This window comes from Oncorhynchus masou, unplaced genomic scaffold (assembly GCF_036934945.1).
Source record: "Oncorhynchus masou masou isolate Uvic2021 unplaced genomic scaffold, UVic_Omas_1.1 unplaced_scaffold_3511, whole genome shotgun sequence".
NCBI classification, from domain to species: Eukaryota; Metazoa; Chordata; class Actinopteri; order Salmoniformes; family Salmonidae; genus Oncorhynchus; species Oncorhynchus masou.
Window position 1 is genome coordinate 1 of NW_027016715.1, and position 12,981 is coordinate 12,981.

General features: G+C 42.0%; 1 protein-coding gene across 1 annotated transcript; it reads right to left on the bottom strand.

Annotated features, from left to right (window-relative positions):
- Positions 1-7,596: 7,596 nt before the first annotated feature.
- On the bottom strand, positions 7,597-10,037 carry LOC135539083 (fatty acid binding protein 1-B.1-like). Its single transcript, XM_064964943.1, has 4 exons — positions 9,971-10,037; positions 8,813-8,985; positions 8,369-8,461; positions 7,597-7,647 (listed from the first exon to the last, which is right to left on the bottom strand). Exons 1-4 carry the CDS (start codon positions 10,035-10,037, stop codon positions 7,597-7,599), a joined length of 384 nt encoding a protein of 127 aa, XP_064821015.1.
- Positions 10,038-12,981: the final 2,944 nt, after the last annotated feature.

Here is a 12,981-nt window from a genome sequence, read left to right on the forward strand (position 1 = left end):
CCACATGGTTAGTGAAAAAGACCACATTGCAAATGTACGGTCCCTTACTCGACGTCCGAAAACATTTGTAAAATATACTTTGTAGATAATTGGCCCTCTTTCTGGGACTCACCCACAAACAGGACCAAGCCTGGCCAGCTGAGGATTGATGGACTCCATCCTAGCTGGAGGGGTGCTCTCATCTTATCTATCGCATAGACAGGGCCCTAACATACCTTAAGGGAACATTTTGACATTCGCCATATGGTTAGTGAGAAAGACCACATTGCAAATGTACGGTCCCTTTCTCGACGTCCGAAAACATTTGTAAAATTCGCGGACAGCGCCGGATCTTCCGGGAAGTCATTAAACGAACTCTCTCGGACATTCGGTTTCCGTTTTATAAAATAATTAAATTTTGGTCAGTTTTCCGCTGTCCCGGTAAATCCCACAAGAGGGCGAATGGAATCATATTGCAAATGTACAAAACATCACGAATCACGACGTGGCCTTATCTCCTAAATGGAAAATATTTTGAAGCCGAAACTTGGTGAGCATAGGTTTGGCATAATGGGCATTTGGCCCCGAACAAGATGGTGTCTAGGCCTCAACGGTTTTTTAGTTATGGCCATTTTTCTGGGATTAAAGGTCCAAAAAGAAAATAGAGCAATAATTTTAAACAGCCATTTATCTATCGTCATTTAAGAGAAATCGTACAATGTCAAATTGGTGTTTAAAAAAAACAGTTACAGATCCAGTTGCAGCGTGTTCATACAAATCTTTTTAAAGTGTGCTTTGGAGCTCTGCAAGATTTCTGTGATTTTCTGTGATTTTCTGAAATAACACACACTCACTAAACCCTCTGTAAATAAGTCAGTTCTTAACATGAAGATTTAAAACACAAAATTCTATAATTGCCTACCCCAAGGAGGATATGTGTTCACTTTCAGCTTCCTGTGTAAACCGGAAGTGCCTTAAAATGGTGTCATAGGTGCTGTTTTGAAGGGTTAAAAAGGTCAAATCTTTTCAAAACTTCATATGTGTGACTAGGCAACCCCCATGAACTGGAAGTCAGTCATTTCTCCCAACAGATGTCAAATAAAAGCTCTCACACACACACACACACACACACACACACACACACACACACACACACACACACACACACACACACACACACACACACACACACACACACACACACACACACACACACACACACACACACACACACACACACACACACACAGCAAGGATGGAGTGACAAAGTGCGGTGCTTAAAGACACACAGAGCCTGCAATGGCATTTTCATATTCTCTAGGCCGTGCCGAGATCGACGAGATGCCCCGCTTGACCGTAGCTGAAAGAAGTTGGCCCAAAATTAAGCCTGGCCCTAAATGTCATTTGCTTTTGGGTGACAGTGAGAGAACCGTTAGGGTGAGATGCACAATTCGACCTCAGGTACGTTCCTGAGGTCCTCCCGATCTGTGCAAGCCTCACCTTGACCGTGTGGCATTAACCCTTAACAGTTAATCAGGGTTTTTTGATCTCACAGATTACAATGACATCTCTCCCCATAGGAATACATTGCCTGCTCCTCTAACGTCAACTTGAAGCCTATGTGGGTTATGAATGCCTTATGAACCTGTCTTCAATGACAGGCCATCAGGACACTATGAGGTCTAACTGTGTCGATTCTAAGCTTCCTGAAGCAACCGGAAGTGGTTAAAATCACCCTAAACGTGTTTTTCCATACCCAACCAGCAGTTTGTGATAAATAGTGCATTCAACCCTGTGTAAATCGGTCAGTTCTTAACGTAAACACTTAAAACCCAGGATTCTGTAAAGGCAAAACTTTTCAAAACTTCACATGTGTGATTAGGCAACCCCCATGTACTGTAACTCAGTCATTTCTCCCATAAAATTTCAAAGAAAAACTAAATCTCACACACACACACAGCTTGGAAGGAGGGACATATTGGGGTGCATAGAGACAGAGAGTGCCTGCAATAGTTACCTTTGTTCGAGCTAAAAAATAACCGTCAGACCTAGAGTTCTGAAACTTTAGAAACCTGTTCTAGACATCAGGTCGATAGTGTGTGGTGAGTTACGTGGCTCTAGAAGGTTCTCGGACCGAGAAACAACCTTGTATATTTGCAATAACTTAAATTCATTTTTGCATCACGAAAACCGACATTTAGAAATGTCCCAGAGTCGCAAGACTAGGTGCATTGCGACCGCCTCGGCCCATATAGACGGACCCCAACGTTTCTGTCCAATTGCTCATTCAAAGACCCCGTAGCAAGCGAATATCCTATTCCTCGAAAATAATAACAATAATAATAATAATAATAATAATAACAATAATAATGCCCAGCAACTCCCTGCCTTCCTGAAGACAAATAACGTATATGAAACGCTTCAGTCTGGTTTAAGACCCCATCATAGCACTGAGACTGCACTCATGAAGGTGGTAAATTACCTTTTTAATGGTGTCAGTCCAAGGCTCTGCATCTGTCCTCGTGCCCCCAGACCTTAGTGCTGATTTTGACACCAACGATCACCACCATTTTTTAGAGTGATAGGAAACCCTAATTGGTCGTCACGGACAAGTTCTTGCCTGGTTTCGATCTTATCTGTCGGAAAGATATCAGTTCATCTCTGTGGAAGGTTTGTCCTCTGACAAATCAATTGTATGTTTTGGTGTGCCTCAAGGTTCCGTTTTAGGACCACTATTGTACCTACATGTACGCTACGGTCACAAGACGCAGGCCTCTTAATTGTCCCTAGAATTTTAAGCAAACAGCTGGAGGCGTGGCTTTCTCCTATAGAGCTCCATTTTTATGGAATGGTCTGCCTACCCATGTGAGAGACGCAAACTAGGTCTCAACCTTTAAGTCTTCACTGAAGACTCATCTCTTCAGTGGGTCATATGCTTGAGTCTAGTCTGGCCCAGGAGTGTGAAGGTGAACGGCAAGGCACTGGAGCGCCAAACGGCCCTTGCTCTCTCTGCCTGGCCGGCTCCCCTCTCTCCACTGGGATTCTCTGCCTCTGAAACTATTACAGGGGTTGAGACCCTGGCTTACTAGTGCTCTTCATGCCTTTCCTTGGAGGGGTGTGTCACTTGAGTTGGTTGAGTCACTAACATGATCTTCCTGTTTGGTTTTGCGCCCCTTCTGGCCCGTGCAGTGGCGGAGATCTTTGTTGACTATACTCAGCCTTGTCCCCCCCGCCCCCTAACTTGTCCCCCCCACCCCCTCCCCCTAAACCATTCAGGTCAGTTTGTTATATCTGGTGTAATTCTCCTGTCTTATCTGGTGTCCTGTGTGGATTTAAGTATGCTCCCTCTAATACTCTCTCCCTCCCCTCCCGGAGGACCTGAGCCCTAGGATCATGTCTTAGGACTACCTGGCCTGATGACTCCTGACTGCCCCCAGTCCACCTGGTCGTACTGCTGCTCCATTTTCAACAGTTCTGCCTGCGGCTATGGAACCCTGACCTGTTTACCGGACAAGCCACCTTGTCCCGGACCTGCTGTTTTCGAATCGAGTGCTCAGGGTCCCATCTAGCTAAGAATTTAGCTCCAATATTTTACATACAGTGGGGAGAACAAGTATTTGATAACCTGCAAAATCGGCAGTGTTTCCTACTTACAAAGCATTTAGAGGTCTGTAATTTCTTTCATAGGTACACTTCAACTGTGAGAGACAATCTAAAACAAAAATCCAGAAAATCACATTGTATGATTTTTAAGTAATTAATTTGCATTTTATTGCATGACATAAGTATTTGATATATCAGAAAAGCAGAACTAAATTTTTGGTACAGAAACCTTTGTTTGCAATTACAGAGATTATACATTTCCTGTAGTTCTTGACCAGGTTTATACACACTGTTACAGGGATTTTGGCCCACTCCTCCATACAGACCTTCTACAGATCATTCAGGTTTCGGGGCGGTCGCTGGGCAATACAGACTTTCAGCTCCCTCCAAAGATTTTCTATTGGGTTCAGGTCTGGAGACTGGCTAGGCCACTCCAGGACCTTGAGATGCTTCTTACGGAGCCACTCCTTAGTTGCCCTGGCTGTGTGTTTCAGGTTGTCATGCTGGAAGACACAGCCACGACCCATCTTCAATGCTCTTACTGAGGGAAGGAGGTTGTGGCCAAGATCTCGCGATACATGGCTCCATCCATCCTCCCCTCAATACGGTGCAGTGATCCTGTCCCCTTTGCAGAAAAGCATCCCCAAATAATGATGTTTCCACCTCCATGCTTCACGGTTGGGATGGTGATCTTGGGGTTGTACTCATCCTTCTTCTTCCTCCAAACACGGCGAGTGGAGTTTAGACCAAAAGGCTCTATTTTCGTCTCATCAGACCACATGACCTTCTCCCATTCCTCCTCTGGATCATCCAGATGGTCATTGGGAAACTTCAGACGGGCCTGGACATGCGCTGGCTTTAGCAGGGGGACCTTGCGTACGCTGCAGGATTTTAATCCATTACGGCGAAGTGTGTTACTAATGGTTTTCTTTGAGACTGTGGTCCCAGCTCTCTTCAGGTCATTGACCAGGTCCTGCCGTGTAGCTCTGGGCTGATCCCTCACCTTCCTCATGATCATTGATGCCCCACGAGGTGAGATCTTGCATAGAGCCCCAGACCGAGGGTGATTGACCGTCATCTTGAACTTCTTCCATTTTCTAATAATTGGTGCCAACAGGTGTTGCCTTCTCACCAAGCTGCTTGTCTGTTGTCCTGTAGCCCATCCCAGCCTTGTGCAGATCTACAATTTTATGCCTGATGTCCTTACACAGCTCTCTGATCTTGGCCATTGTGGAGAGGTTGGAGTCTGTTTGTGTGTGTGGACAGGTGTCTTTTATACAGGTAACGAGTTCAAACAGGTGCAGTTAATACAGGTAATGAGTGGAGAACAGAAGGGCTTCTTAAAGAAAAACTAACAGGTCTATGAGAGCCGGAATTCTTACTTGGTAGGTGATCAAATACTTATGTCATGCAATAAAATGCAAATGAATTACTTAAAATCATAGAATGTGATTTTCTGGATTTTGTTTTAGATGCCATCTCTCACAGTTGAAGTGAACCTATAAAAATTACAGACCTCTACATGCTTTGTAAGTAGGAAAACCTGCAAAATCGGCAGTGTATCAAATACTTGTTCTCACCACTGTACATGAAATGTCAAAGAGTGAAATTCTGAGCTAGTTCCCTTCCAGTGATGTTGCCTATATACTGAAGAAGGAGGTCAGTAAATGGGTGGGTGAAATAGGTGGGCTGTACAAGGAACTACAAATAGGTCACTTTGAACTACAAATCCTATCAACGAATCTCTCAAGTGACCCCCATGGAACCCGAGCATCACTTGCAGCTCATTGGTCAACTCGATAGGAAGGCTGTGGTCAGCTAAGTCCCGGAGCCTTAGGAAAATGTCACCAGAGTTGCTTCCCTCTGATTGGCTGATTTTATTGTCACCTTCCACCTCGGCCTTCCAAGATTGGTCCACACTGCAGCCCTCTGAGATATAAAATAAAGGATGGAGCAGGACACACAAGTCAACTCCCTCCCTGAATTGCACCTTCACTTTTCCAACCACATGTGCCTTACATACCATGTTTGCATTCCCGGAGACCCCCAGCATAGAACTTATAAAGCCCTGATGTGGGGAGTGAGTCAACTCTTTAGTCATTATAGACTAGATAGCCGATTTTATTACAGACATAAATACTCCTGTTTAATCAGCTGTCAAGGTCCTAGGCTGGTGTGGTAACACATGGTCTGCGGTTGTGAGGCCGCTTGGATGTACTGCCAAATTCTCTAAAATGACGGAGGTGGCTTATGGTAGAGAAATGAGCATTTCATTATCTGATAACAGTGCTGGTGGACAGTCCTGCAGTCAGCATGCCAATTTTACACTCTCTCAACTTGAGACATCTGCGGCATTGTGACAAAACTGTACATTTTAGTGGCCTTTTATTGTCCTGATATGCCACACCTGTCAGGTGGATGGATTATCTTATTACAATGAGAAATGCTCACGAACAAGGATGTATACAAATTTGTGCACTTTGAGAACATTTCTGGGATCTTTTATTTCAGCACATGAAAAGACTTGACATATTGCGTTTATATTTGTGCAGTATAAATGGCTCAATATTAAATATACCATCCTCTGGGGATGGTAACAAATCAATAGGTGGGACCTTCAATTCATCCTGCACGTCTTGAGATAAGACATGACACAGGATCTGCAAGATTAAAATGCATCAAACTGTCACTTATGAAGACAGTTTGAGTAACGGATATTTAAGTAGAATGAGTGTACACACAGGCCCTGAAGAACTAGCCAATAAGCATGCCAGGTGTCAAGAAACTAACAGCCGGCAGTAGTGACCTCACATTATACAAATATGTCAGACAAATCTACCCTTCAATTCCTACGTCCATGACACGTCAAATCAAATTGTCACATGCGCCAAATACAAGTGTACACCTTACAAGCCCTTAAAGCAGTTAAGATAAAATATTTACCAAATCAAGTAAAAACACAAGTAGCAATAACGAGGCTATCGGTACCAAGTCAATATGCGGGGGTAGAGGTTAGTGGAGGTAATTTGTACATATGTGAAGGGACAATGCATAGATAAACAGCGAGTAGCAGTGCACAACACAAAGGTGGTGGGGGAAAAGGTGTTGTGCCCTCTTAGCAACTGTCTTGGTGTGTTGGTACATGATAGTTCATTGGTAATGTGACACCAAGGAACTTGAAACTCGCTCTGTTGATGTTAATGGGGGCTTGTTTAGCTCGCCTTTTCCTGTAGTCAACGATCAGCTCCTTTGTTGTGCTCACATTGAGGGAGAGGTTGTCCTGGCACCACACTGCCAGGTCTCATTGTCAGTGACCAGGCCTACCACTGGTGTTGTGGTGCACCTCAAACTTGGTGTTGGAGTCATGTTTAACCACGCAGTCGTGGGTGAACAGGGAGTACAGGAGGGGCCCAAGTGTTGAGGATCAGTGTGGCAGACGTGTTGTTGCCTACCCTTACCACCTGGGGGCGGCCCGTCAGGAAGTGCAGGATCCAGTTGCAGAGGGAGGTGTTTAGTCCCAGGGTCCTTAGCTTTTCCAACCACACTGTAGCTGGGAAACCAGTCACCCTCAAATGGTGCACCTTTAGCCCCTTGTCAGCTACACTGGGGTGGAACTAGTGAAAGCAATGTCCAAAAACATTGCCTTAAAGTTGATTTTCAAAAGTAACTGGAAATTGAGGAATCTGCTTTTAAACTGATGCACCCAATGTGGTAGGATTCTGACCCATATTGCAACAGACTAGATGGAACTACCAAAGCCTTCATTTCTACACTGCTGGGTTGACATTTGCTATAAAGCAGTCACATTAAAATGTAGAAAATCCATTTTGGCCCCAGTGTAGTGTTCACGGAACTACGCTATTCTATTGAATCCCACATTCATCCAACTCAAACCTTGCCTCATTATTACAAACTTCAATTTTCCCCTGAAGTTCTACCCATTGATATGAAATGCTGAGACCAGACCATTCAATGCCTTTCACATTTTATTAAGCCAAAGAGTGCAGTAGATCTTCACATTCGTTTGCTGGTCCTCTTGTATGACATGCCAGACAGAGTCATGGTCTGAAAAGAGAAAGCATCTGTAATCATTACACTCAATAAATCCATGCCAGTACACTATGCTTACCAAACCGGACACGCTCGTTCTCACATTGATTTTGTTCACCCACACTAGAAGCGATCAGGACATGCAGGTTGAAATATCAAACTCCGAAACAGTTATATTTGGGGCAAAAAGCATTTCATATTTATGGCAATTTAGCTAGCTAGCTAATTTGTCCTAGTATATAAACATTGGGTTGTTATTTTACCTGAAATGCACAAGGTCCTCTACTCTGACAATTAAGCCACAGAAAACCGAATGTTTCTCATCATCTCGCCTCCTTTATATGGCGGTTGACAACCAACGTTACAACTGACCAGAGTGTGGACCTTAAAGTTAATCTTTCAATCACCCACATGGGTATATGCTCCTAAGAACCAACGAGGAGATTGGAGAGGCCAGACTTGCAGCACATCAAATAGAACCAATTTCTATTTTAGCACCTGGCCACGCAGATGCTTGCTGAGGCGCGCGAGCAGTGTGGGTGCAATGATTGAATAACACGTACGTTTATTTTGCGACGCGAGCGGTGGGGTCAGCATGTAATTAGAACATCGGCGGCAGCAAACTGTTGAATTGCATTCACGGCACTGTCATAGACTAACCATTTTGTTAATGGTATAAATTAACCCTGAAATTGTGTCGCTTCGTGAAACCCCCAGCCATATGCCCCAGACTCACGTTGACGAGGGTGTTTGCGTCTGTAAGTTCTGTGACATATTCGATCCCATTCAGGATGGCCGTCAGCTTGTTACCTTCCCTCATCACCACAGACTGAAACAGGAGAGGTCAACGGTTAGATCTGAAAGCAGTGGTCACCAACTAGGACCAATTTAACAGGCCCAAGTTGGATGGCCATATATGGAGAAAAAAGAAGACAGTGTGCATCAGGTGTGTGAGTTGGTTTTGAGACGCAACTGTGCCCTCAGTCCCTGGAGAGCAGAGGAGATTCTGCCAACGAAAGTCAGTCCTCCCACAACATCACTGGGACCTGAACTAACCATAGTGACCCCACATCAGCTGAACTTTTAGTTTAGTTAGATACTGGCTGTATATGTAGGGAGATGGATAAACCCAGGCTACATGTATGAAACTCATGGTTGGGTTGTGACATGCGCCACCCACATTGACCCTCTCCCCGGTCGGCGACTCGAGCTCCGTCTCCTGGCCAATGGTGAAGGAGTTGGTGAGGATCTTTGTCCCCGTGGTGACAGTCACCTTGAAGTGGTCTCCAGTCTCCTCAATCTCAGAGATGCTCTTGATGTCTTTGCCCTCCTGGATAAGCTCATCAGGGAGACCTACATGTTTGCGGCAGCGAGAGAGTCATATACGGTGCTTTGCAGTACTACAAAAAGTAAATGAATTATTACTACTGAAGTAAAGCGCTGATGCACTATAATATGGCAACACAATGATCTGAATGCATTCCCAGCTTGCACATAACATTCTGAGGACCATACGTTTTAGGGCTTGGTTATTTTGCAGACCACATTCTGCCAATGGTGCAGGACAGGTGCTTGGCTTTGGAACATTCTCATTAAGGAATTTGACAAAATGTTATTTTCTTGGCATTTCATTATTTGATCAGAATATTTCCTGAAAGTTCAAACATTTAATTTAAGGCAAAGTTCGAGGAACATTAGTCATTTTACATTGGGAATGTTCTCAAGTTGTTCAGCTGACTTTAAATATTCTCCTGTGGGAATGTCAGTACCTCAGCATAATGTTCTGTAGGTTCTCATAGTTACAGTTAAAGTCATGTTCTCAGAACACTAAGAACTTGCCATACAAAAACATTAATCAAAACACATTCCGTTCTCAGCTTCAACAAACGCCATCTTCTCTTAAGTGTGTTGGCCACACCTGATCTTAATGAGTGCTTGTTCCTGTTGAAATGGTCTGAATAGATTAAAGTTATCCACTTTCAATGAGTTACAAAACTAATGCATGACAACTCCATCCTGGTGGCACAGTGGATTAATTCCACGGATAGAGGACAGAAGAGCATAGGTTTGAATCTCAATGACACAATAAATTATTAATGCCTAGGCAAATCATTTAACAATCCCATTGGTGCTGGAAGTTCAAAATAGTTAGCCCAAACCAAACTAGCGGTGTTAAGTTAAGTTCAAAAAATATATAAATTTGTTGTTAAATCTAACACCATTTCAAGTACCCATTGCATTAGCAGTCACCATTGATCTTCATTACTGAAAGGACTACGACTTCTGAAATGTACACCCCAAGTCTAATCAAATGTACAAACCCAACTGCAAGACTTACCAACAGCCTTCATGAAAGACTCAAAGTTGTCATGTGACTCCATCTGGTATTTCCCTGAGAAAGACATGGTGACTATAAGACAGTGACAGTAGAGTCAGCCACAGCTCCCTGCTTGTCTTTATACCCCCATCTATCCAGCCCTGCACTCATTAACTAACTAAAGGTGTCTACAATTGAGAACCCCTCCCCTCATATCTTCCCCGCTACTTGCCTGTAGGCACAGATCTAGGATCAGCTTCCCAGCCAAGGGCAACTAATCTACATCGCAATGGTCAACTGTATTGTATTCCACTTCTCATCTTCTCTTCTTTGACTTTGGCCGTGTGAGTGATCATTGATCTGATTTGATAAACAAAGCCTCCTCGACTCCTTAGAAAAATGATAAGCAGTCTCATCATTGTAATACAAGTGTATGGATCAATCAACACATTTCAAATTCAACTTGACTTTATCTCGCTATACACCTGTGTTGAAATTAAACTAGGCGACATTGCACTTTGAGTTGAGAGGTGTATTTTGTCTCCCTGCACTATAAAACAGTTGAATCCATGTACAATTGTAAGGCAGCAGACTGCAATAGGATTGTGAGTTTGCAAAAATGTTTAGAATATAGCTGAAACAACATACATTCTCAAGTTGAATTTTAATGTTCACTCAACTTTTCATTTGACGTTGAGTGAACATACAATTCAACTTGAAAAATTGGAATCCAGCCAGAGAACGTTAATCACCCCCAACCTGCACTGACAATGACTGCCAGGAAATACTTCTATTTGATTTAGGTAGTCTCAATAATAACTGGAACAGCCATCTCAGTAACAGATGCAAAAAGTCCAACTAATAACAGATTGGATTTCTTTAGAAAAATGCATGTTACTTTAGTTGGTGTAGCTTAAGATAATCAACCAATCAATATACATGCAAAAACACAGTTCTAAAAAGAAAATTATTCAACGTACAATTGTAAGGCAACCAGCTGCAATAGGGTTGTGAGTTTGCTCCACATCTGGGAATATAGCTGAACCAACATACAGTGTTGACTTCCAAAAACAAACATGAAATTGTAATTAGACTCAACAAGTTTTTATACATTCAGCTCACTGTGAGCAAAGTTTGTTGAGTGAACAAACGTTCACCCATTAGCTACATTTATTTTCCTTCTGAAGTCCAACAAACTCAGATAATAACACTGATTAATCAATTGAATCCTACAGACGAAGAACCATATAGGTGACAATTTTTCCATTTTAAGATAATCAGTTATTTTTATATTATTAATTGTGTGTACCACATTAGGTGTTTTATGGTTGACAAATAATTCACCATACCCATATCTTCCAACAACAATTTACATTTTTTTGTTATTGCAAATAATACTTTTTTTATTGCCGTTTTAATTTTTAGAATGTGGAAGAACAGTATATCGCCAGTGATTATTTCAGTTTGTGGAAGAAGAGTATATGTGACATTTTGCATGACTCTTGTAAGATGTCCTTTTTTAACACCTGATATGTTTTAAGTACTTTCAAGTACAGATGCCCTTCATATAAATTACTTAAATGCAATATGCAATTAATTCATTTGTATGGAGGTTCATTTAAAGGTGGTCTATCAACTTTAGCACTGATGACTATTCTTAAAAGTTGAGTCATGAAATCTTAGTCTCATTTAAAATGAAGCCCTCAATGTGAACATACCATAGAACTACAAAAATAGAATACAATTAAATTAATTCAATCAAAACAAGCACAACTTGTAAATATCAAATATGGATCAATGTGATGTGTCAATATGCAGGTCCCTAAGGTCAATATTACAAAACGTTCAGAAAACCATTCTCTTTGTGTTTAACACTATGATCAGCAATTAAGTTTTGAATTGCGTTAAACCCATGCTAAAGGCAAGAAATGTCCTTCTGTACTGAGGTGACAGCAGTACATAAGTATTAACTGCTTAGAGTTCATGCTAAATGTGGTGACAGAGACGTACTGTATATTGTAATGAATCAAAAAAGGGAATTAAGATCAAATGAATACTCACATAATGTATGTGACGACTTATTTGTTTTTAATTCATTCAGATTAAAAAAGGTTCAAATGATCACACACAAAATAATTCTCAACAGAACACATTGTACATATTATATTATTATATTATATTGTACATAAAATTTTCTACACGAGGAACAACATCTTAAAATTAAATTAATTCAATATATTGTGCTGGTTCAAATCATACACAAATTGATTCACATAGAAAACACCTACTATACATTTAATTTCCTACAATAGGGGTGACATGTCTTCTGAAATGTATTCAGATTCAACATACTATATAAATTATTCACTCTGCAGTGATTCATAAAAAGAGCGTGCAGCAGCTGGCAAGTAGTTGAGCATGGTCATCAGATCTTGGTACTTGTTTTTTTGATGGGCAGAGGACTCTCATATGCTCTAGGGTAGTGGCTTGCAAAATAGGGAGGTTGAGGTGTAGCTCCTTGTTTTGGTTTGGAGATCAGCCACGATTTCCATCCCTCAAATAGACTGTGGCTCTGTCTGGTGTACAGATTCCAAGGATCCTCAACTGAAATTAGAACAGAAACATTTTAAGTTCCTGACATCAATAAACCACTTTCACAGTCAAGCATTAGGATATTTTATTGTTAGAACAACATGTTGCATGTTGATGGGATGTTAGTAAACTATTCTCTGTGCAATACCTGTGACTTTTAACTACCTCACTGAGGTGATCTGAAGTCCAGCTGGTCGCTTGAGGACAGAATCTGGGAGGTGCCTGAAGTCTTCACATTGCATCCTCATCACCTTGAATGGTTTTGCTGGTTGTGCTTCAATTATCATCTTTGAAACATCATCAGGTGTATGAAGGACTGACACCTTGTGCCTCTTCTCGATGGTGGCAAAAGATCGATCACAAGGAAGAAAAGAATGACCAGAGACCATGAACCTCTGCTCAACTTGGGTAAAGTAACCCATAGAGACGAGCATCGACAT

Excerpts from the sequence above, each read along its gene's own strand:
- LOC135539083 (XM_064964943.1), bottom strand. The coding sequence starts at position 10,037 with ATGTCTTTCTCAGGGAAATACCAGATGGAGTCACATGACAACTTTGAG. Across the intron at positions 8,986-9,970 it reads GTCTTTCATGAAGGCTGTTG|GTCTCCCTGATGAGCTTATC; the intron begins GTAAGTCTTGCA and ends GCAAACATGTAG. Across the intron at positions 8,462-8,812 it reads CGACCGGGGAGAGGGTCAAT|TCTGTGGTGATGAGGGAAGG; the intron begins GTGGGTGGCGCA and ends CTCCTGTTTCAG.